Source organism: Alosa sapidissima, chromosome 17 (genome assembly GCF_018492685.1).
Source record: "Alosa sapidissima isolate fAloSap1 chromosome 17, fAloSap1.pri, whole genome shotgun sequence".
In the NCBI taxonomy this organism is placed as follows: Eukaryota; Metazoa; Chordata; class Actinopteri; order Clupeiformes; family Clupeidae; genus Alosa; species Alosa sapidissima.
The window spans coordinates 28,616,599-28,638,893 of record NC_055973.1 but is presented as its reverse complement, the minus strand read 5'-3'; the positions used below and the strand labels follow the sequence as shown (position 1 = coordinate 28,638,893).

Below are 22,295 nucleotides of genomic sequence, written 5' to 3'. Positions count from 1 at the left end.
AGCTTAAACATCTTCGCTTTTACAGCCCAAAATGTGATTTAAATCTTTAATGCACCATAAATGAAGCTTTTAGGATAACTCGAGTACTAGGCTACTGCACCCATGTTGGGAATATCTCTATTGAGAGTGGAGCCAGATGTCACCTTGGGGCTGTAATGAATTAAAATAAAACAGCTAAGGAGCAAGAGCAGCCTTTGTTAGGAGGCTGCAAATAAATGAAAATACTAACGATTTACATTCAAAAGTGTGAACAAGATCTGTGAATATGATATGATGTGTATCGAATGGCCTTATTTTGCAAGAAGAGTGTAAAGATATCAGGCCTTGTCACCACGTTGGATTGCCATGGTCAGAATGGCCACTGGCATAAATTGCACGCACGCCGCAGTGGCGTGACAGAGATTGTGGACGGCGGAATGCTGGCAATGCAGCACAGACTGTGGCTCTTGGCACTTTCGAACGCAAGAGGGCTTTGATCATCTGGTTGCCCAGTGGGAGTCGGCCGCCGTGTGCCAAGGCTCGAAAATAGCGTCCGTGGAGGGAAGCCGAGTTCGATGCTGACCCTTGCGCACACTGAGAGTGGTGCTCTTCACTTCCTTCCTATGCGGTTGACATATTACGCTGTCAGGGGAGACATGCCAAATAGGGCGGTTGAGGACATTGCCTGATGTTCCGGCACCTTGCAAAAAGCCTGCCGTATCGGTCAGTTCTTGTACACAGCCTGGCATTGTGGCATGTCACAGTACTGGGGTTGTGCAGTGACCGTGCACCATGGTCTGGTTGTGTATTACAGGCTTTAAATTACTCAGGTAGTCAAATCAGCTGTTGTGGGCACATTATTATGACAGCTGTCCCCCTCACCTGCGTCTCTCACAGAGCTGTCTGTGTCAGTGGAGGAAGTGAAGTCGATCATTTGAGAGAGGCAGATCCCCTTTTCATCCCATCCTCTGTACACTCGGCTTCTCTCTTTCCTCATCTCTGGTTCCTGAGAGAGAGAAAGAGAGAAAGAGAGAGAGAGAGGGAGAGCGAAAGAGAGAGAGAGGAGAGAGAGAGAGGGAGAAGAACTCAGATCTGTGGGCAGGGTGGCAGTGTCTGGACACTGGCCACGCTCACCCTTGCATATTCTGTTCAAAACATCATGGCAAGCTGGCTGCCCACAGGCCCACTCTCGTCGGGCAGTTTATTCTCTCTCCTCGCCCTTCCTTCTTCTGCTACACTTCACTCAAAATCTTCCTCTTTTGATCTCGATTTCCATTAGCCCTCTCTTCAGTGAGGCCCATTACGCAACAATTTATATGGCATACTCCAAAGCCAAATGATATTGTCAGCAATATTTCATATTCTCCCCTTACCATGGTGAATGCCAAAGTATAACCTCAGCAGAGGACTACCAGGTACTGCAGTTTCCTCCCTCACAAACTATTTGAGCTGGTACCTAGTAGAGAGGGGCGCATTCCATAAACATTCCATATCTGGTGTATCACTTGTCTGGCGTAATGGATTGCCCTTGTGCCATGTGTCATGTGCATTTGCACCATTATAGGATTCTGGAAGAAATTCTGCATCCACTGTACATTTTCTTTCAGAATAAGATATATGCTGGCATTTTGCACTCCACTTTGCTAGAGAATGATTCAGCAGGAAGAGATAGGCGCTGCCTGTAATGTTTTGACAGTCTCCCATAGTTGTCTTTGACAGGAACAGCATCAGAAACAGGATATCCATGACAGTGAGCTCTGCTGTGTCGCCCTGGAAAATGAGAGAGCAGCAGGCTTGCTCTCTCCACTCTGGCTGTCACATCAGTTGTGAACTCACTGGGCCATAACCAGTGCAGTTTAGTGAGAGATCAGATGCAAAACATTAGACTTTGACCTTCTCCACAAACAACAATAACCACAGTGGTCTATCCTCCAATAACTACTTAAAAGCAAAAATGGATAAACGATCACATGTAAGGATTACGTTTGTTTGCAAAAACGCAATCAAAACATGATGTATAGTCTACCTATCTATAAGTCTACATCTACCGCCAATACAATACAATTTGTAACCTGGTTTTATTTGAAGAACTGACAATAGCACAACACATTAAGCGTTTACCAATAGCCTGACTGTTCATAGACTTCAAATGATTTAGTAGGCTACTTTCACACGTCCAACTGCACATTTACTGCTTCCTTTTCCACGCCACTGGTCTAGAAGCATGCAGTAGCCTAGGCTATACACGGCGACACAGTGGCCATATCGTAATCTACACAGAACATTTGAGTGGCAGGCGGAAGACAACGGAGGACAGACCTAACGCTCCAGCAGTATAGGAGGGGAGGGGAGGTTTACGATCGACAGAGAGGCGAGAAGAGAGAGAGAGAGAGAGAGAGAGAGAGAGAGAGAGAGAGAGAGAGAGCGAAAGAGACAGAGAGGAGGGAGAACGTACCAGGATAGCTTGTGGTTTTCTCGGAACGTCTCCGTCATCAGTGACTGAAGCAACATTTATCGATGAAAACGCGTGCTTTTCTGCGATGTTAAAACGGGGAGTGGATACAAAGCTTGCTTCCGAGTTTCTCTCACAGCGTGAGCTGCAAAACAGAGGAACCTGTCATTAGCATAATTTATCTCAACACAGATTGACAGTTCAGACAAAACAAATAGCTAAAAGACTAACCACTTTCTTTGCGAAATATGATGGAGTACTGGAGGCAATGCGCGTCTTGGTTGATCAACTGCAAGGTGCTTCCACCGACCCACCGGGTAACATGGGAGTCTGCCCAGGTGTTCGATCTAGCCCAAACACTCCGGGATGGTGTTCTTCTGTGTCAGCTTCTCAACAATCTGAGACCGCAGTCCATCAACTTGAAGGAGATCAACCTAAGGCCACAGATGTCACAGGTAAGAAATGTTTTCAGTTCAAGCAGTCTTCATCGCATTACTGAACCAACATAACCATGGTTACGGATGTCCTACACTATCCATTCGGTTTGCGTTTCAAAACATGCGCAACAGTGTAAAAGTTACCTAAACTGTCGAAAATGACGCATGGGTTTAATCTCTCTTTAAAATAATAGTCGAACTATCATTTGGTCCTTGTAATGTGTTGGTCTAGGAATTCTGTCACCAAGAAACTGTACCGTTATCTGCATTCAGGATGAATTCTGCCCTCTATAGGTGATGGGGTCCAAGTAGACTAAGGTCGGGGTAGAAGCCTGAAGGCTGCCGACAAATATTTTATATTCTATATCACTGAATCTACTAAAGAGTTCGAAGGTATTAGAGACCCTGCAGTATATTGATAAGACACACATAGCACTGTTTTTATTAAGAAACAGACTTGAAACTGAACACAATTCAAACTGGAAAAAATGTAGAGACAGGCCCATTTAAGAAATATGTAGCCTACCCTACACATGTACATATCATGACACCTTTGTTAGTAAAGATTGTTTAGATTATCAAAGCCTTTCTTTTAGAAACACCCTAGTCTTAAATAATAGGGGTTGATATTGGAGAGGGGAGACACCTTTGTCATATATGTTTGTGGGAAAGAGCTCTTTTCTTTAGTGTCAGCGGGGTACTCACTTATTGAAAGCAGAGGCCGCTGCCACGTTTCTCACTTGTCGTTTTCAAATACCATCTGCTGCAGGTCTGGACCAGATTACATTCCTTTTTCATACTGGACCAAATCTGTTCAGACGGTGTGCACTGAAAACTCATTGGGGACAGATATTCTGAATGACCCTTGACCAACCATATAAAAAGCCAGTAGTTCAATTCTAAGATATATATATATATATATATATATATATATATATATATACACACATACATACAGAGAGAGAGAGAGAGAGAGAGACTACTTTTATCTTTTATTTCAGAAGGCATGATGTGTTGTGACAGTCCCTTTGAACTGAGTACTGACACGCATAGATCCACACATGCCCTCTATCAGTCCCTCTTGATAAAAAATTATTTAGAAAGGTCTAAACAGTTTTAAAAGCCATCCCGGGGTCAATAGGATTGCCTTTTGGCACTGTAATTAAGTTTTGTAGTGTTGTTTTTAACGGACTCTGACAACCACTCAAGTGGAGTGTATGTGGAGAATAAAATGCGTATTGGTATTGGCATTTTTATTGCTTTGGCCCCTGTTTGGAATTGATGGACACACTCCCTCGTTGTGTATATCTGGAAATGCTCGACAGGCAACAAGCACAAAAATGACAAATGCGTGTGTACTGAATGTGTGTGTGTATGTGTGTGTGTGTGTACAGTGGTTCAAAAACAAACAGGAAAGTGTAACGCTACATTCAGAGTGGAACATGTAGTTTCCAGTGTGGGAATAAGAGGCCCATCCATGGCCTGGAGCCAGTGACAGGATAAGCTCCAAAGGCCTTAGGCTACTGAAGACGACACGACCAAGCAGTTTCAAGAGGCCACCGTTTATGTTGGTGTCAGATAGTATTAGTCATCATTTAATGAATTAACAATGCTAATACGTTCAGAAATATTAATAAAACATTATCTTTAATCTTCCAATTACAATATGAAAAGAATTTTGAAAAAACGGCAATTCTGTAGAGACCACTTTTGTGTGCTGTCTCTAGATGGAAATCATACGCATTCAAATACTCTGTTGAGGGTGTCTATTAAGCTCAGTGTCATTACCCAACAAAGGCACACACATATACACACTCACACCACATGCATGCATACACACTCATTCATGTATGCACACACGCACACACACGCACATGCACGCGCGCACACACACACACACACACACACACACACACACAATAGACCGAGAGACGTCCAACAACTTTGCGGTACGGAAGGTGAAATTTCCATAACTGAGGGGGTAGCGGCTGGCGAGGGTGAATAATTCATGAAAAGCGTGGCAGCTAGTTTATCACCAGCTCATTTCCACACATGGGACGCAGGCGGCCAGCGACCCAGGGGACGGCCGCAGACAAAGGCAGTGAGGAGCCACCCTCCCCATCCCCACCCCCACCCTCCCCATCCCCACCCCTTACTGCCCTAGCAGGGGTTGCCCCCCCCCCCCCTTATTCCAGTCCCTGTCCCATCCCAGCACCTCCACAGAGCATAATGGGGCCCTGGTGGTGGCGTTCAGCGCGTAATTAAAGCACAAAGGGCCGTCCCCGGGTTGATGATTTATCCGGGTGTCTTCACCGTTGGTGTGAATCTGTGGTCGACGCGTCACTGGAGCACACATGATCCCAACTCCCACATTGTGACATGCTCGTGATATATTTAGGAAGTGTCACAGTGACGAAATAGGGCGCCGCGTTCTGGGCCTAAAAATAATCTGAAAAAAGTTAAAGGATGTGTCATTTTGCATTGTTCGCTTTTTTCGTTGTCATTGGAAAGCTGTTCCCCATTGCAGAAATATTTTGTGTCTTTGTAGTTTTTCACTCAGTTCACTATAGTTTTTTTGTAGATGTGCCACCGGGGTACATTTTAAATGAATGAAATCTGTCGTTTTTCAACTTTGCTTTCTCGTGCTTCTCATCACGTCTCATGTTGTGGCAGAGAACTTTTGAGTGAAAGGAAACGGCAACAGGTGCAACTGTTACAGGCAACAGAAGTTACCAGCAAGAGAAGAGGAGAAAAAAACACCTGACCTATATATCAGCTTTGCCACGGAAGGATCTGCAGGAACTATATCTAAAATGTAAATAAATGTGTAGTGAATAAGTGTAGAGGGATGACACTTCTTGGCTTGTTTTGAGTGTGAAGGCCATTGCGTTCATTTGCTCAGTGAAGGGATATTCAGCTCAATTAGTTTACCATCCATCAGGCCTTCATCCTCGCATAACACAAATTATTTGTAGTTAGTGTGTTTAGTGTGTTTTGTGACTAATTAATCTTAAGAAGTCTTAATTACTCATGTAAACAAATTAATAGGCGTTAATGTACTTTAATTTGTGCGATTTCAAAAGCAAAGTTCTTGTATAGACGGTTAGAGTTGATCAAGCCCACTTCAGGAAGCTCAGTGCTCTCTCTAACTCTACACACACACACACACACACACACACACACACACACACACACACACACTCACCTGCACACACACACACAAACACACACACACACACACACACACACACACACACACACACACACACACACACACATGCTGAGGTGAAAGGAGAGGGGAGCCCATACAGTGCTGTGTGATATCTTGGTCCAGCAGAGCGGGGTTAGTGTGGGCAATGTTTAGTTTCACTTCCTTCCTTGATCCTGTTTCCTCATTTCCAGGGTGTGACCCAGCCAGCCGGTGAGAATTGTGTGTTGAAGGAAGGTCTTGTCTTTTTGGGTTCAGTCAGTGCTTAGCACAGCGCATGGAGGAATACAGTACCGACCAAAAAGAAATGTGAGCTCTCAGGCTGACATTTATTTACTGAAAGCAGGTCATTACATTTATAGTATATTTACTGAAAGCAGGCCATATCCATTCTAATGCACATTGGTCGAGTGTGTGTGTGTGTGTGTGTGTGTGTGTGTGTGTGTGTGTATGTGTGTGACAGAGAGAGGGAAGCTGTTAGAGGTTCTTTATTACAGGCCCTTTATAACTCAAACCTATTTAAACAATACTGCATCCCAGTATTTTTCCTAACCCTCACCCTTAGCCTAGGTTCTTACGACTATACAGTGTGTGTGTTGGAAACCTTTTTTCCTATAGCGCTATTCTGAATTGAATAGGCCACAGATCTGTCTGACGATTCGGCCCTTAGCGGTACGGTATGTTGTCCGCTATGGTTGTGGCATGCGCTAAGGTTCAAAGTTAGTCACAGCAGAATTTCCTCTAGTGTGCTCATCCACACCGACCTGTTATGCCTTATGTCCCATGCGGCTCGGCCATTATGTGTACGTGCCAACGTGTACTTGGTTACTATTTCTGTATTATAATAACCCACGCTGCTGAACACACACACACACACACACACACACACACACACACAATGTGATATCTTACTGCGCAGCTGGCCATGTAGCATGCTCACAGACCATTCCTCTTCCGCTCCTCACCACACTTCCCTCCACACTATGAGATGAGCGTAGACGTGGAGGAGCTGGGACACCAGCCCAGGAGACCTCACTTCCTGTCTGATGTCTGGACCCTGGGGGGTATTATCGGCAGGGAGGCTCAGTAGTCAAAGTAGACGTGCGCCACAGGGGGGTCACAAAATTGGATGGTGGCTTTCCTCCCCTGCTAGTTTTATCAAGCCCTACGGTTTATATTATGTCTGCTCCTCACCAAAGATGTGGTTTGAATTGATAATGCTCAGTTTAGATCTGAATGGTTTTGTCACTGAAAACATGTTTTTTTTTTATTATTTTAATTTCTCTGTGGGTAGCAAATGTTTTTGTATACCTTGACTTTAAACTGTGATGGCATATTCTCTCTCTCTCTCTCTCTCTCTGTATGTGTGTGTGTGTGTGTGTGTGGATGAATGGTAGGGGGTTGACTCTAGCACATGTCATCAGTTTGACATGCGAATTTATGCAGTTTTCGTGATGAGATCTGCACAAGTGTTTGCATGGTCCAGCAAATCCTCCATCAAGCTTTCATTCTCTCTTTCTTTCTTTCTTTCTTTCTTTCTTTCTTTCTTTCTTTCTCTCTCTCTCACTCACTCACACACACAAACACACACACACATACTGTACACACAAACATACACACAGACGTAAACACATACACACACACACACACACCTACACACACACACACACACACACACACACAAATACACTCTCACACACACAAACACACACACACACACACACACACATACACACACGCATGCGCACACTCAAGCACTGACCTTTCATTCGGTCGCCAGGGTAACTGGCTGGACTGTAAGCCTCAAGGGACTGAGGGATGTAAGGCCTTGCAGCAGTAAGGCACATCCAGTGATCGCTGTTAGAGTCTGTGCAGATTCAACATTTGCACTTGGGTCAAGCCAATCCTGTTGTCCTGCTTGCTGATTGACCTTAATGGGAATTCTCCCTCGATGTCTTTTCTTGCAACCTCAGTGTATTCATATACGGATGGACTTGACCTTTAAGGCCATTTATTTTTGGTCTCTGATCATGTCTCGCTTACCACAATGTAATTCAGTGTGTTTAGTTTAATGTGTCTCCGGTGCAGGAAGCAAGGGGAGTTAATGTTCGTAGAAATTTGATAAAAGTGCATTTGGATGTATTACCCAATGCCATTTGTTACGCAGTGCAATTGCATGTCTCTCATCGAGGTGGTTCTCCCGTTTCAAGAATCTCTCTTTATTGTGTTTCAGCAAACCTGGCCCTGGCCGGCTCATGTGATTTGTATTGTATTGTGATCTCCGTAAAAGCTCATTTGTCTGTGCACAGAGAGTTACCGAGAACAGCGAGGGTATTAATGATGAGGTTAATTGTGTGTTTGCCTTTGGTTTGACTCCAAATCCCATTTAAGCAGAGATGCAGTAAACTGAGCCAGGTCTCTCTCTCTCTCTCTGTTTTTTTTCAAATGACTTCTCTGTCCTTGATGTTTTCAGTTGACTCACGTGGGCCTCCATGTTGCCTTCCTCTTCCTGCGCTTGGAGACTGGAGTCAAAAGAGATCTGGTGAATGGTTGTAGAGGTGGTGACCCGTAAGCATTGTACGAGAACTTTTATTGTAATGTCAGGCGGTTTGTAGCCTCCGGCGGCCTGGAAATCACCGCCGCAGATCTCCAGCGGAGCATAGAAAGCATAGTGCCAAATTAAATGGACACCATTGTCTAAACCCAGATAAAAATAGCCTGCTAATAGCAATGATGCTAATGCGTGTGTATGTGTAGTATTTCAGCTCTCCGGCTGCGCTTCAGGTGATACATTTCAGGCCAAACTAAAGATCCAAACTATTTTCTGGAAGAGGTGGAATCCAGTATTCAGCAGGATGAACATGTTTGTTAGCTCTGATTGTAGTGAAAGTGAAAATGTAATGCTGGCCTCATTCTGAATCTGGACTTTAGCCAGAATGATCTCAAGCAGGATATCACTGTTACGGTGTGTGTCAAAATGCTATCAGTGGTCTAGTCTGTGTCAATCATGGGTGTGACTGACTGTGTGTGTGTGTGTGTGTGTGTGTGTGTGTGTGTGTTTGTGTGTGTGTGTGTGTGTGTGTGTGTGTGTGTGTGTGTACTTATACCAGCTGACCTGTCTGTCTGCAGCTGCGATCAGATTTATGATTATTCACCGAGGCCTCAGAGAGGCAGCAGGATGGAGGGAGGAACTGATAGAGGAGGAAAAGGATGAGAGAGAGAGAGAGAGAGGTGGAGGAGGGGAGGAAGGAGTGAAGAAAACTGCCTGCATTCACGCTTCACTGATCCCAGAGCAGTTCTGCGCTCTGTTTTCAAGAGTCCGGCCAAATGAAAGCAGAGAACGAGGAGGAAACAGAGGGCAAAAAAAAGCAGCTTTGCCTAATGGCGAGCAGTGAGGCGTTTTTCATGTGTAATGCTGAACACATCGCTGGGCAGGCCTTTCTGAAGGGCATTTGGCCGCTGGTGGATTGACCAGTGCAGACCTAGAACAGTCCGCTTGTCTTCCTGGCATTGCCCACCTATACTGACCCACTTTGGGAATGTCAAAATGACGACCCACAAACCAGTGGGTGAGGGAATTCACTCCCAGCTCGTCCATTTATAAGGCTGGACATGAACATTTCGGTTAGCATCAAGCAGGCAATTAAGCAATGAAGTCAGAATTTTCCAAATGAATGACGGCTCAGTGAGCTCCGTTTTATAGGTTTTATCGCCTGCCTTGAGCAGTGATGTTGTGACGTGCTAATGCTAATTTATATATGAAAGTGTTAAACACATTTCATTACTCAAAACGTGCACTGGTACACTAGCCTGGCAGGCCATCCTATATCATTGAAATGTATAGTCTGGAATCGAACCATTCACCTCGCTTAATCCAAGGGGCGGGCAGAGAATTGTCTTTCAAACTGCCTAGGCATGCAATAGGCCAGCGCTACGACCATATCCGTATCCGGTCGGCAAAACGGCAAATACATCCTTCTTCGAAAGGAATTACTTAAGTGCATTGTGTTGCTCAACTTTCAAAGAAAAGCACAAGTCCAACTCCTCCAAAGTTGACGCCAACGCCGATTCAAACAACCGCTCTTCGTTAGCCATAGCCACCTTCCTTGTTGTTCACCGTCACAGGACTGTCGTTATCCTGTTAAGCCCGCCTTAAGACTCTCTAACAAAATAGAGCGCTGTGATTGGATGAAGTCCACGGCGTCAGCCAATAGAAATCCCTATGGTTTGATACTAGACGTACAGGCTGAGCAAATTAATTTGCTGCCGCTAGGGTGCGTCTAGATTTCTAGACTACTGGTACACCCTTTTCATTTTGAGTATTAAAGGTCTTTGGTCTGAGTTTGAAGTTTCTCTGCTAACGTTGGAGCAGACTGGGGCCCATAAATTACAGGCATTTGAGGGAAGTGATTCATTAAGCACAGTTGCATTATCTGTCACTTTTATAGCCCTTCAGAGCACTTCAGCCCCGAGTTACTCCACTGTTGTTAAAGAGCGGCATCTGGATGCGTTCAGTAGATGCCAATTAGATCAAGGTTGGAGAATGCAGTATTGAGCGTAGAGAAATGCTCCCCGAAACTCTGCGCCTCTCATTCTGTGCCGGTGGAGAGTGTTTCCCCCCCCTGTCCTGCCTCATCACGCCAGAACAGATAAGTAGCGCTCTTGAAGTGATACTCAATCCAGTGTCCTGGGGATTTGTGACGGACACAGGACGAGCGGTGTGGGTGTCTGTGAGTCAGTTTCGGGTTGTTTCGAGCGGTCGGCCGTGCTCTGCTGGGCCGAGTTGGACACCGGTCATGTGAGAACGCGCCGCTGGTATTTCTGCTCTGTCAGCAAAACCACCCCTTGAGCTCCGTTCCCCAATCGCACACCACCGCTACACATCCCACGCTTTTAAAATGAACATTTGTAACACACGCCTGCCGTGCCAGTTTCATTATTTACATTCAACGAAGGAAGACATTTATGGGCTTTCCAGACCTAACTTCAGCAAGCTGCTCAGAGTGTGGCAAAGGCCAGTTCTAAGAATTTTTACAATCATGTCTGTAATAAGATCTACGGCCTATTAAATATCCTTTACCACCTTCTGTTTTAGTAGAACAGCATCTGGTCTCGATGTGTAGATACTAAAACTACTAATCTGGACAAGAAAGGTCTGTGGACAGCAGTGAGGCTTGTCTCTGTGCAGACAGATCTTGAGTAAAGGATGAGGGACTTCAGGCCTGTAATTGAATCACTGCTGTGTGTCATTTCCTTCCTTGGCGGACTCAGGCAAAGGCCCAATGTTAATTGACGTTCATTAAGTATTAGTAATGCAGGCGACAGGTCGACCTTAATGATGAAACCGAGTCCGGATCAGATAGACGAGGATGTGATCATGAGCCGTGACACGCTTACCCTTCAAACCCCGGGCGATATCACGTTGTTGCCATGGCACCTGCAAGCATCAGCAAAGCATACAAAAGCACAGTCCTGCGCCTCATTTTGGAGTCAAAGCACACGTCGCCCCCGTTAGGGGTAATAGCCAGGGCACGTGACTTTGAAAGCGAAAATGTGGGATTGCTATTTCCAGAGCCACTGTTCATAGTGAACTCTCTATTATCTCCCAGGTGGAGCGCTTTGAAAAATGAAACCTCGCCCCCTTACATTATGCAGCCCTCTTCCTTGACTCTAAGACACACACACACACACACAGGAACCCATCCTGCCTGGTGAGATGGGACTGTTACTGCCTTGCTGAGTCAGAGTGTGTATCAGCAAGACTCCTGGAGAGACACAGGGCTCGAGCACAGCCTGGTTTTTAGCCATTCTGTACTTGGAGTTGGAGAGATCAGGAGGATACCAGCATCAGTGGGACGCTCTTTGTGAATCAAGTCTTGGGGGTCCACAGGCAAGCAGGCAGGCATGCAGGCAGGCAGACAGGCAGGCAGGCAAGCAGGCAGGCAGGCAGCCTAATGCACAAAACTGCTCAGTGAAATGAGCTGTGGCAGCCGTGGGCTTCAGTGGGCTTGTTAGCAGTCAGCCACCCCCCATCTCTCCTCTCCCCCACCCTGCATCGCTGGCTCTTCTCCCCCCCCCCAACAGCCACCTTTGCATCAGAGTGGGTTAGAAATGCGCTGCATGGCTTGTTTCCTTCTCTCTCTCTCTCTCTCTCTCTCTCTCTCTATTCTCTCTCTCTCTCTCTCTCTCGCTTGCTTGCTCACTCATTCTCTCTCCCGCTCGCTCATGCTCTCTCTCTCCGATGGGATCTCTCAAAAGGCCTGCGAGATGAGCTACTGTGATAACAAAACAGAATACATACATGTGTAAACGCCCAATAGGCTCCCTTAGCAGGCCAGCTTCAGTTTGTGCTCCTCGTTCTCAGAGCTTCCTGTTACCATCAAGGCCCCTTATTTGTTCCTTCTCACGCATTCGCCACATAATATGGAAGAGGAACTCAGCGGGCGAGCGGTTTGTCACTTGGAACGTGACATGTGAGGGTAAAGCACAGGAAGCTGTCTGGAATAAATGTTACAAGTCGTACGTGGGTGGTGAAAAAAGGATTGGCGATAGTGTGGCCTGTGTTGTGTCAAGCAAGTCTGCAAGGTATAATACAGCATAACTCTCTGAGCGCAGGACCATAATGGCGACGTTGTGAGTTGTGAGCTCCTGCAGGAGCCTTTTTTGGTGTCAGAAAGAGAGCAGCGCTCTCACAGAAGACACACACACACACAGAGCCCATGTTATTTATTTGTTTCTTTCAGTATCATTCTCAACGCCGCCTGAGCGAACCCACTTCCTATGAAACCTCTCCACAAGACAGGTCGAAAGAGAGAGAGCATGAACGAGAGCGAAACGTTTAGAGAGAGACAGGGAGACAGAGAGAACAAGAGAGAGAGAGAGAGAGAGAGGGAGAGAGAGAGAACGAGAGAGATAGATGGAGAGCTATAGAGCTAAAACGCTGCTGTGACACGCTTCACAGTTTGGCAAGAGACCAGAGGGACCCTGGCAGATGCATGCAGATAGAGCAGCGACTGCTCTGCACGTTGGAGAGGACTGATGTTATTTCAAGGGCCTCTGATGCTGATACGCCCCCCTCTCTCCCTCAGACGCAGGGTGAGGCATCGGAGAGCGCCATGACCGGACAGGTCCATTAAGATAGCCATCGAACGCTCCGAGGGCCACAGGCTTGTCCTGACTGCTCGTTTGTGGCCTATTATTTCCTGCTTTTGAATCCTTCAGTCAACGGCTTTTTGGCCGCTCCTGCCCACATGGCGGTGCGATATTCCCCAAAGAGCCGGCGTAGCCCAGAAGCACTGGTGCAATATGGCTACAGTTGAGTGCTAACACAGGCTCCTCTCCTGCCTGTGTGTGTGTAAAGGAAGTGCTGTTAATCATCAGAGATTTGATGCTTGATTATGGCCATATGAAATGGGTGTGTGTTGAAACAGTATATACTATGCGGTTTTCATCTCTAGAATTAGGACTTAGGAAAGGAAGGGGAACAGATTGTGATAAGAACCAGTAGTCTATAGCTTTTTTTAACTGACGTTTATGTTTACAGTATATCCATTCAATACGAAACACTTGCTTTTTAAAACAGCACTCTTTAGGTAATTTGATTGGCATGGTTTGCATTTGGAGGCTTTTGTCATGTCAGTCTTACCGCTTGGTTTATGGTAGCCTATTACCTTAACCACATCCTGCAATCTTTCTTTCAGACAGAATGCTGTTCATAGGAACCTTAATTATGTAGATGTGAGATGTTTTTTTTTTCCTTTTTGTTGACCCAGTGGAGGTTGAGGCCGGCGTTCTCTCCACTCTCTTCCTTTTTAAAGAAGTAAATCGTCCCATTTCATTTACAGTAGCTTGGGCTAGTCCTGACACTGTTGTAAGTGGTCTCCTGGGAGGGAGGTGTCTGGATGGAACCCAGATCCTTCAGCTCATTAGTCCTAGAACCATCTGAGCTGCAAAGCCCCAGAAAAAAGCAAAAGGTAATTCCACTGATTTTTTCTGACTCTCTGCACTTCCTCAATTTTCTGATGTGTCAGTGCAGCTCGGCTGGGGAGGTCCAGGGTCCTTCAGCCCTTCAAAATGAAGTGCCAGAGAAATACATCCAATTAACCCAGCTGTCTTCTCCTCATAAATCAGAGTGCGCTGGTGGTCTGTCAGGCACATGGCTAACTCATTGTTTTGAGTGTGTGTCAAAGTAAACCAGACTTTACCCTCGTCGGCCCCTTTCTGGACATCAGACCAAAGCGTCTCGGCCACGTTGTGGTCAGTTGTCCCGCGCGGGGCCGCACAGTCATAACAGAGTTGGGCGTTTGAATGTGCCCGTGCTGGGTGATTAACACGAGCTGTTTTTTTGAGGGAAAGCTCTATCTAAATAAAGGGATTGTTCCCGAGGCAACTCCTGTCCCCAGTCTAGACAAAATCAAAACTTCTCTCCCACATGCCCATCCTACTCTCTCACCCTCCCTCAGGGCAAATGTGTCACCATGTTTGTATCTCTCTCACCCTCCCAGAAGAAAAAATATATGGCTGTTTTTGTAGCTCCACTTTGGGTTAACCCTGTCATTTTGAAGGATAATAAATCTCAACAAATGTAGGCATATTGCATCATCTCATTTTCTTGTATGTTGGTATTACTCATAAATTATATTTACAATGGCACTCCTGGGGTTATCCTGCCATACGGTATGTTGCATTTCATTTGAGGTTTCCCTAATGCATCCTATAATTACTTGAAACTGTATATCTAAACACTTTGTATAAGTAATGCTTTTCCTCAGTGGTTTGTTATAGCCTCTAGTCGTGCAGATATAATTGACCAAACCGATGTTGAATTCTGTTTCCCTGCAGTTCCTCTGCTTGAAGAACATCCGGACATTCCTCAGCGCCTGCTCCGAGATCTTTGGCATGAAGAAGAGCGACCTGTTCGAGGCCTTTGACCTGTTCGATGTGAGGGATTTTGGAAAGGTAAGATCCGGAGCTGTGACTAACAATTCACAAGCAGCGAGGGTGCTCACTCCCACATAGTGTCACTTAATCTTCAAAAGCTGCAATGCAATGACTAGTCGCTGGAAACCTTCTGACCTCGTGAGCATTTCTACCCCAGTATGTTATCCAGTTATAGGCCTATCTGCAGACTGAGAACAGTGTAGGCGACAAAGTGCGTCATGTTGGTGCAGCGTATCTGTTCATTTAGACTTGCTTGACTTTGAAATGGGTGTAAAAGGATAATGGAAATATTGCTTTGCGAGTTATTTTTTTATGTTGTGTGTAAAGATGAACACTGCCCCCCCCCCCCCCACACACACACACCCCTGGAGCTTGTGTGCTGTGTGGAGAGGCTGGCCACTCAGGCTTACCCTGCTGGCATTTTAATATAGTCTGCAGTTGGTTTAATTAAGAAGCAGTGGAGCACAGCAGAGCTGATAGGCCGCCCCTACCGGTGGGAGGTGCCAGCCGGCTGCTCGTGTGTGTGTGTGTGTGTGTGTGTGTGTGTGTGTGTGTGTGTGTGTGTGTGCGTGCGCGCGTGTGTGTGCGTGTATGTATGTCACCCTTGTTGCTTTGATGGCAGGAGGTGTGTGTTGCCTGCGTGACTTTGAAGGCTGTAAAAGGAAATGTTGGATGCTCTGGATGTCAGAAAGATGCAGGTTTTGAAGGGTTGACTTCCTTCTTGTTTGATGCAATTTCAAAAAGTGGCTGTTTGTGGTGAATCTAGGTTCTATGAAGAACAAAAGTGGCTGTTTGTGGTGAATCTAGGTTCTATGAAGAACAAAAGTGGCTGAGCGTGCGATAGGTGCAAACAGTCCTGCGTGGGCGTCTGCATATGTGTTCTTGTTCATGGACATGTAAGTTGGGAGGAGAAAAATGACAATCTGGCAGATTTGTATCTTACCCACATACATCAGTCTGTGTTTTGCAAAAGTGTGAATGAGTGTGTGCGTGGGTTTGAGAGAGCGTGAGAGTGAAAGAAGAACATCTCCTTCCATGATGGTTCTGGCAGCTGTGAGGCCTGAGGCCTAAGTGCCAGCCTAATCAATAGCCCCCACAGCTTAAAAACGCCAGATGCTCTCTGGCTTCCAGTGAGGATAACCTTTGACCCTTCATACCTATTAATGTCTGTGGTAGAAGCACTTTCAGAACACCCTGACTTCCTGTTACCTTAGCTAGAAGAACAAGCACCCACCAAATCCTATTAACCCCTTCAGACTTCCTCAATGAAACTATGGTCAAATGTTCAAATGTTTCTGTTGAATTTTCCCTCTTTAACAATGTGAATTGTGGAAAGCTTAGAGAAAAGATGTAGTAAGTAGAACATTTAATGTATGATCAAAAAAATGTAATGTTGTCTCAGTCATATAAATACTCACAAAATCTCATAAACCCCTAACACAACCTAACACAAAAACATGGTCAAATGTTTCTATCAGGTTTAACCCTCATTCTATGGTAGGAATTGTAGAATTGAGAGCTAAGATGCACCAGAGCCGACACACACAGAGTTTTGCACGACACATTTACAGCTCTGCGCGTTCAAGTGCTTTAACGTTTCCTGCCCTGCATCTGGTCATGCTGAATTAAGTCATTTTTAATGAAGGCGGTGTTGGACTCCAATCAAAGGATTTCGCTCGTAAGCATGCCTTATGCATTGCGCTGTTGATCATGTGCCACTGCAAATATAGAATTCAATTAATTTCTCACTTGAGCTGCATGCAAGACAGGGCTAAACGCAAACTCCATTCACTTATCTCTTGCATGTTCATACATACATGCAGCCTGGGAAGAAAATTATTTGATTAAATGATATTCAAATGTCAAGCTTGCAGAAGAAGATTCTTACATGGTTCCCTTTGATATATCACTTTATTATTGGTGAAAATGTACTGTGTCAGATTTGACATTCCTCAGGCTGTATCTCAGAGTCTCAAGCCTTTTTTCTGTGTGCTCTGTCATGGCTGTTTTAAAAGAGTTTGTCAGAGTGTTTCAAATGTGTGCCTTTCGCGCTCCACTGACTTAGAGATTGGTAGAATGGAGAGAAAGCTGTTTCTTTTTTCTGCCATGGCATTTTTCTTTTCCTCGGTTTGCCCATTAAAAAATGCACGAGGATCTTGCACATTTGTGAGTGCGTTCAGTTCAGCTCGTTAATGGAGTAACCACGACGAAGAAGTAAAAATACATAAACAAAAACAAAAAATCCGAAAAAAAAAGCAATCAGTCAGCTGCACTTGCCCAATACTCTTGCCGTGTTGTCCTCGTTCCTTTTGGAAAATAGACGTGACAGGGCCTCTGAATAAAACATCCACTCTGCTAGTATTCATTTGTGCTTGGATGGAAAGTAATGTTGATATTCCTCAGAGAGAGAGAGAGAGAGAGAGAGAGAGAGAGAGAGAGAGAGAGAGAGAGAGAGAGAGAAGGAAGGCAGTGTGGGTGAGGGAGGCCAACCATCACTGAGAGAGTGAGAGAGAGAAAAACAGAGAGAGTGAGAGGAGGACCGAGAGAAAAAGAGAAAGAGAGATAGAGAGAGTTGGGGAAGGTAGAGAGTTGGGGAAGGTAGAGAGTTGGGGAAAGTAGAGAGTTGGGGAAGGTAGAGAGTGGGAGAAGTTGGTTTCACCATTCCAAGCGCAGCATGTGTCATGCTGTGCGCAGTCGTTTCAACATGATAGACTCCTCTTCTAAACGCCAGCCTGCTGGCTGTAGGCTACCACCCAGCGTGCCTCTGCCTACTGTATCAGGCGCACACGTGGGGGACGCACGGCTGAAGATCAACACCAAAGCCTGCTTTGTGCACTTGTGTCCTGGTGGAACCCCTCAGGCTTTAGCACACACACACACACACACACACACACCAAAAAGGTGCTTCTCGATCGGTTAGGGATTTTATCCAGCACGAATCAGGGGTATTTGTACTAATTACCCTTTGGGACAACCTTTTTTGTATACAATCCCCCACTTCAGTAAATCTGTCTAGTAATGGATTTCTCTGTCTCTCGGGGAATAAAAAGTCCCCTTCAGTGAAGGCTTGTCGCTTAACAAAGAAGGTACAGATTTGACTTAGTGTGTAGTTGGGACTGTGACCTCTCTCAGCACAGCCCCAGTGTAGCTGGGGAAAGGTTGAGGGCGATGCCTTTGAGGAGCTGTGACTGTGAGGCAGCGTGGCCTCATGTGCAGGGAGAGGAGATGAGGTTGCCGTGCTCTCACATTGGGCCTGGTGTGGATGTCTCTGAAGTGTGCTGCGTTCTGCTGTCACAGCTGTCTTTGCAGATGCACATATGTTATCCCACTGTTGCACTGTTGCCTTCTGTTTCGCTGTGGGGTTTGTGTGTGTGTGTGTGTGTGTGTGTGTGTGTGTGTGTGTCTGTGTGTGTGTGTGTGTGTGAGAGAGAGAGAGAGGGAAAGAAAGAAAGAGGGAGAGAGACACAGGGAGGATGAAAGCTAGAGTGAGAGTGAAAAAGAGAAAGAAAGAGAGCAAAAGTCAGCAAGAGTGAGTGAGAGCGAGAGAGCAAAAGAGAAAGAGGGAGAGAGAGAGAGAGAGAGAGAGAGAGAGAGAGAGAGAGAAAAACACTCCACTGCGAGGAAAACAGATCAGCGGGCGCCTTCCACCTCGCCGAGCAACATCTGCCCGACTCATCTGACACTCGTTCGTTCCTGAGCTCGGGCGGCTCCACCGACAGTCAGGCGTCCAGAGAGTCAGGACCAAACCTGACACGACTTTTACACGAGGCCACAGAAACAGAAACAAAGCACTTTAAAAGCCCACTCAAATGCACTGAAATACAACACACATCTCAGCCTTCAGCCGCAGTTATCTCACAGGGGCTTGATGTGCCGTGTCTCTCGTCTCGTCTCGTCTCGTCTCATCTCGTCTCGTGGCGACATTGGTGAGGAGGCAGCCATGGCTGTCCCTCACGCCGATCGTGAGGCCGCCGAGGAGAAAAGCCCTTAGACGGAGCTGCTGCCTCAGCGGCGGAGATTAATGCCCGTCTAATTAGATTTGCGGCCCGGAGTTGAAGAATCGAATGCAATCAATTTCCCTATTTATCTCCTTTTTGGATTTTAAAACGAGCAAATCAATCACTTTGTATTCTCATGTCAAGCTAAAGGCTTCTTTTTATTTTTTTCTTGTGGACAACAATGGCGTAGGGTCTTTCAAAAATGTATGAGTTAATTTGGCCCATCTGAGGAATTGTTTTGAAAATATGAGCCCACATAAGTTTGGCCCTATAATGAAAAATATCAACATAGACTCTCATAGACTGGTCATGTGGTTGGAGTGGTCCTCTGCTTGTCTATGAGAAAGGACGTGTCTTCTGGTCCTCCATGAGGGACGATGTGTGGACACAGAGTGAAAGAGGCTCATGGGTGGACGAGACACTGGAGTACTGTATGTTGTGTGTTACACAGTGCACAGTGTCATGAAAAGCATATGAATGAAGAGCTATTGAAATCAACTGCACACAGTTAAAGTCACTTGTAGGCTGAGGCTTCTTGCGAACTGAATAGGGTGTGTGTGTGTGTGTGTATGTGTGTGTGTGTGTGTGTGTGTGTGTGTGTGTGTGTTAATGCCCATTTAGTGACAAAAAGCATGTTATTAAAAGCAGGATTTTAGATGTGTTTCTCAAATTTGAAATACATAGATTTATAAGTGCATTATCCGATTGGTATGGTTGGGTGGCTGGTTTAGTAAGTTGGAACATAGCCTATCCTCGTCATATAGGAAGAGGGTGGGACTGACCAGTCCTCTTCTCATCATGTTGAAGTCCTAACTCTTATAGCTCTAATTATGGGAATTGGCTTCTTGTGCAGTGATCATGTGAACCAGGCTGTAATATTGTGTGATGGAGTTGTGGTTAGAAGTGACCCATAGACGATGCGTGATTTTCAATGTGACATCAGTCCGTCATGGGCTGCTGTTAGATTCCTGTAAGAAAAGGCCGGTCTGATGACCTCATGGCTTTCTGCGCAGCGAGAGAGAGAGAGAGAGAGAGAGAGAGAGAGAGAGAGAGAGAGAGAGAGAGAAAGAGAGAGAGAGGTGCAGAAGCAAAACCAGTGATTCAGATCATTCAACCACAGACACAATGTGGACAGAGTAGCCACATGCACGCACAGACACAGAGACACACACACACACACACACACACACACACACGCACGCACGCACGCACGCACACACACACACACACACACACACACACACACACACACAGCTCCCCTCAGCACACCCATACCATTCATTTAGCATTCAATGCTTATTTTTATCTGAATGAGCTCACAGATCAGTGAATGAATTGCAGAAAGAGAAATGTTTATTTCAGTGTAAGCATTGGCCGGGGGGGGTCAACCCCCCACTAGCCGTGCCATGCTGTACCAACACAGTCAGCCTTAACAATAATGCCCACAGTTCAGCCAGGCCACTGTATGAATAGGCCTTCTCCAGAGCCTGGGAGGTGCAGAAGACCCAGTCCGCGATGGAGCAGTGGACGGCTCGGGGGTTGGGGGTGGACGGACGCTGAGTGCCTCTCAGAAGTGTGTAATTGGGTCATGAAGTGGCCTCTAATGTATGGTGATAAAGCCGGTGGGGAGGCCGAGATGGATGGGTCATTGTCTGCGCCGCTGCAGAGCGGCTTTATCGCGTGCCGCATTGTTGAGAGTGATGGGGAGGACCCGTCCATCAGGGAGGGGAGGAGGAGGGGACACTGGTCCTGTCCAGCTCATATGTTTCTGTTTTGGGTGAACATTCTCACATCTCTCTCTCTCTCTCTCACACACACACACACACACACACACACACACACACACACACACACACACACACACACATATGCTCCCACACATAGACATTCCTGGAATAAAAAAAGGTCTGTTTGTGTTGTTTTCAAGTGCCAGCTGATGCTTAGTTGTAAGCAACCAGGGATCAGTTTGGCAGATGCTTCCCTTGAACAGCGTGCAGATACTGTATTACTACAAGTGAAGATCATAGGATTTCCTGTAACATTTAATTTTACAAGGCTGTTATTCTCCTAATATAGTGAGATCTTTCACTGTTCCACTGCTGTAAAGCCAGTGAGAGAGAGAGAGAGAGAGTGTTGGTCGTATATTTATCCTCTTCTGAGAATCGTGAAGAGGATAAATATGAGTGACATATAAATGTGGCCCAGTGTCATGGAGTAAGTCCTTGCCCTTGCCCATTAGGTGCTGTCAATGTGCAATCTCTGGGTCTGACAAAAACGCCGATCTGTGGCTGATGAGGCTCGTCTGAAAGATCCATCTGGGCCAGCTCTGCTGACTCCAGTAACCGCCAGGGGAGGGGGTAGGAGGGAGGGACACACACACACACACACACACACACACACACTTGTCTCATCCACAATCGGATTTCCACAGTTAAATATATCACGGCCACTGAGGAGGAAGACAATAATCAATAGTCGCCCCCATCCATCTCCTCCCCTCCTGTTTTTCTATCTGTTTTCTCTATCTATCTCTCTTTCTCTATCTATCTCTTTTTCTCTATTTATCTGTCCGTCTCTTCCTCTTTCTTTCTTCCTTTCTTTCATTTTACATAGCTTGCTATTTATCTGTCCGTCTCTTCCTCTTTCTTTCTTCCTTTCTTTCATTTTACATAGCTTGCTAATAACATTCAAGCCCCCCTCTCTACATCTTCCATGCCATCCCCCTTTCTCTCTCTCTCTTTTGTCTTGGACAGTGTCACTCAATTTCCCGTCTTTCTCTCCCCATCAGTCTCTCATCTCTCTCATTCTACCCCCCCCCCCCCCCTCCCTCCTGCCCCCCACCCCCCACCCCCGCTCTCTGCTGGCTCGTGGCGGTCGAGTGCCCTTCAGAGCTGCAGCTCGTCCGTGGAGGTGCAGCGGTGGGTATCAGATGACCCCCGGCCGGGTAACAGATACTGAAGTGGGGGGTGGGGGGAGGCGCATAGCACAGGGTGGTGGTGGGAGGCTAGCCAAGATGGTGGAGGTGGCCTGGGGGGGGGGGGTGGGGGGGTCAGATGGATGTAGCCGTAGGGAGCCCGAGGGTCAGTGCAAGGTGTCGAGGGGGGGGGGGGGGGGGGGGGGTTAGTGGTCACTCGGAGGTGTGGCGGGAGCGAGAAGGGTCTGTGGAACTCTTTCCCAGGCTCCCTGGTGGCCCCTACCATGCCTGGACTACCACAGGGGGCTTGATGACACGGGGAATGCTCAGCTCGCGCCCCACGCCACGCCACCCCCTCTGAGCGCAG

The 22,295-nt window shown here is 46.4% G+C and overlaps 1 protein-coding gene and 1 long non-coding RNA gene across 3 annotated transcripts in view; one reads left to right on the top strand and one right to left on the bottom strand.

The window, feature by feature from the left end:
- Positions 1-210: 210 nt before the first annotated feature.
- On the bottom strand, positions 211-2,789 carry LOC121688840. Its single transcript, XR_006024704.1, has 3 exons — positions 2,663-2,789; positions 2,435-2,576; positions 211-985 (listed from the first exon to the last, which is right to left on the bottom strand). It is a non-coding gene; the product is annotated as an uncharacterized LOC121688840 (long non-coding RNA).
- Positions 2,680-22,295, top strand: part of LOC121688835 (guanine nucleotide exchange factor VAV3-like) — a 92,192-nt gene continuing 72,576 nt past the window's right edge. For both annotated transcript variants that reach the window (XM_042068714.1, XM_042068713.1), the window contains exons 1-2: positions 2,680-2,886; positions 14,918-15,034. In XM_042068714.1, coding sequence (XP_041924648.1) covers positions 2,680-2,886; positions 14,918-15,034 — 324 coding nt within the window. The remainder of the gene's footprint in view (positions 2,887-14,917; positions 15,035-22,295) is intronic.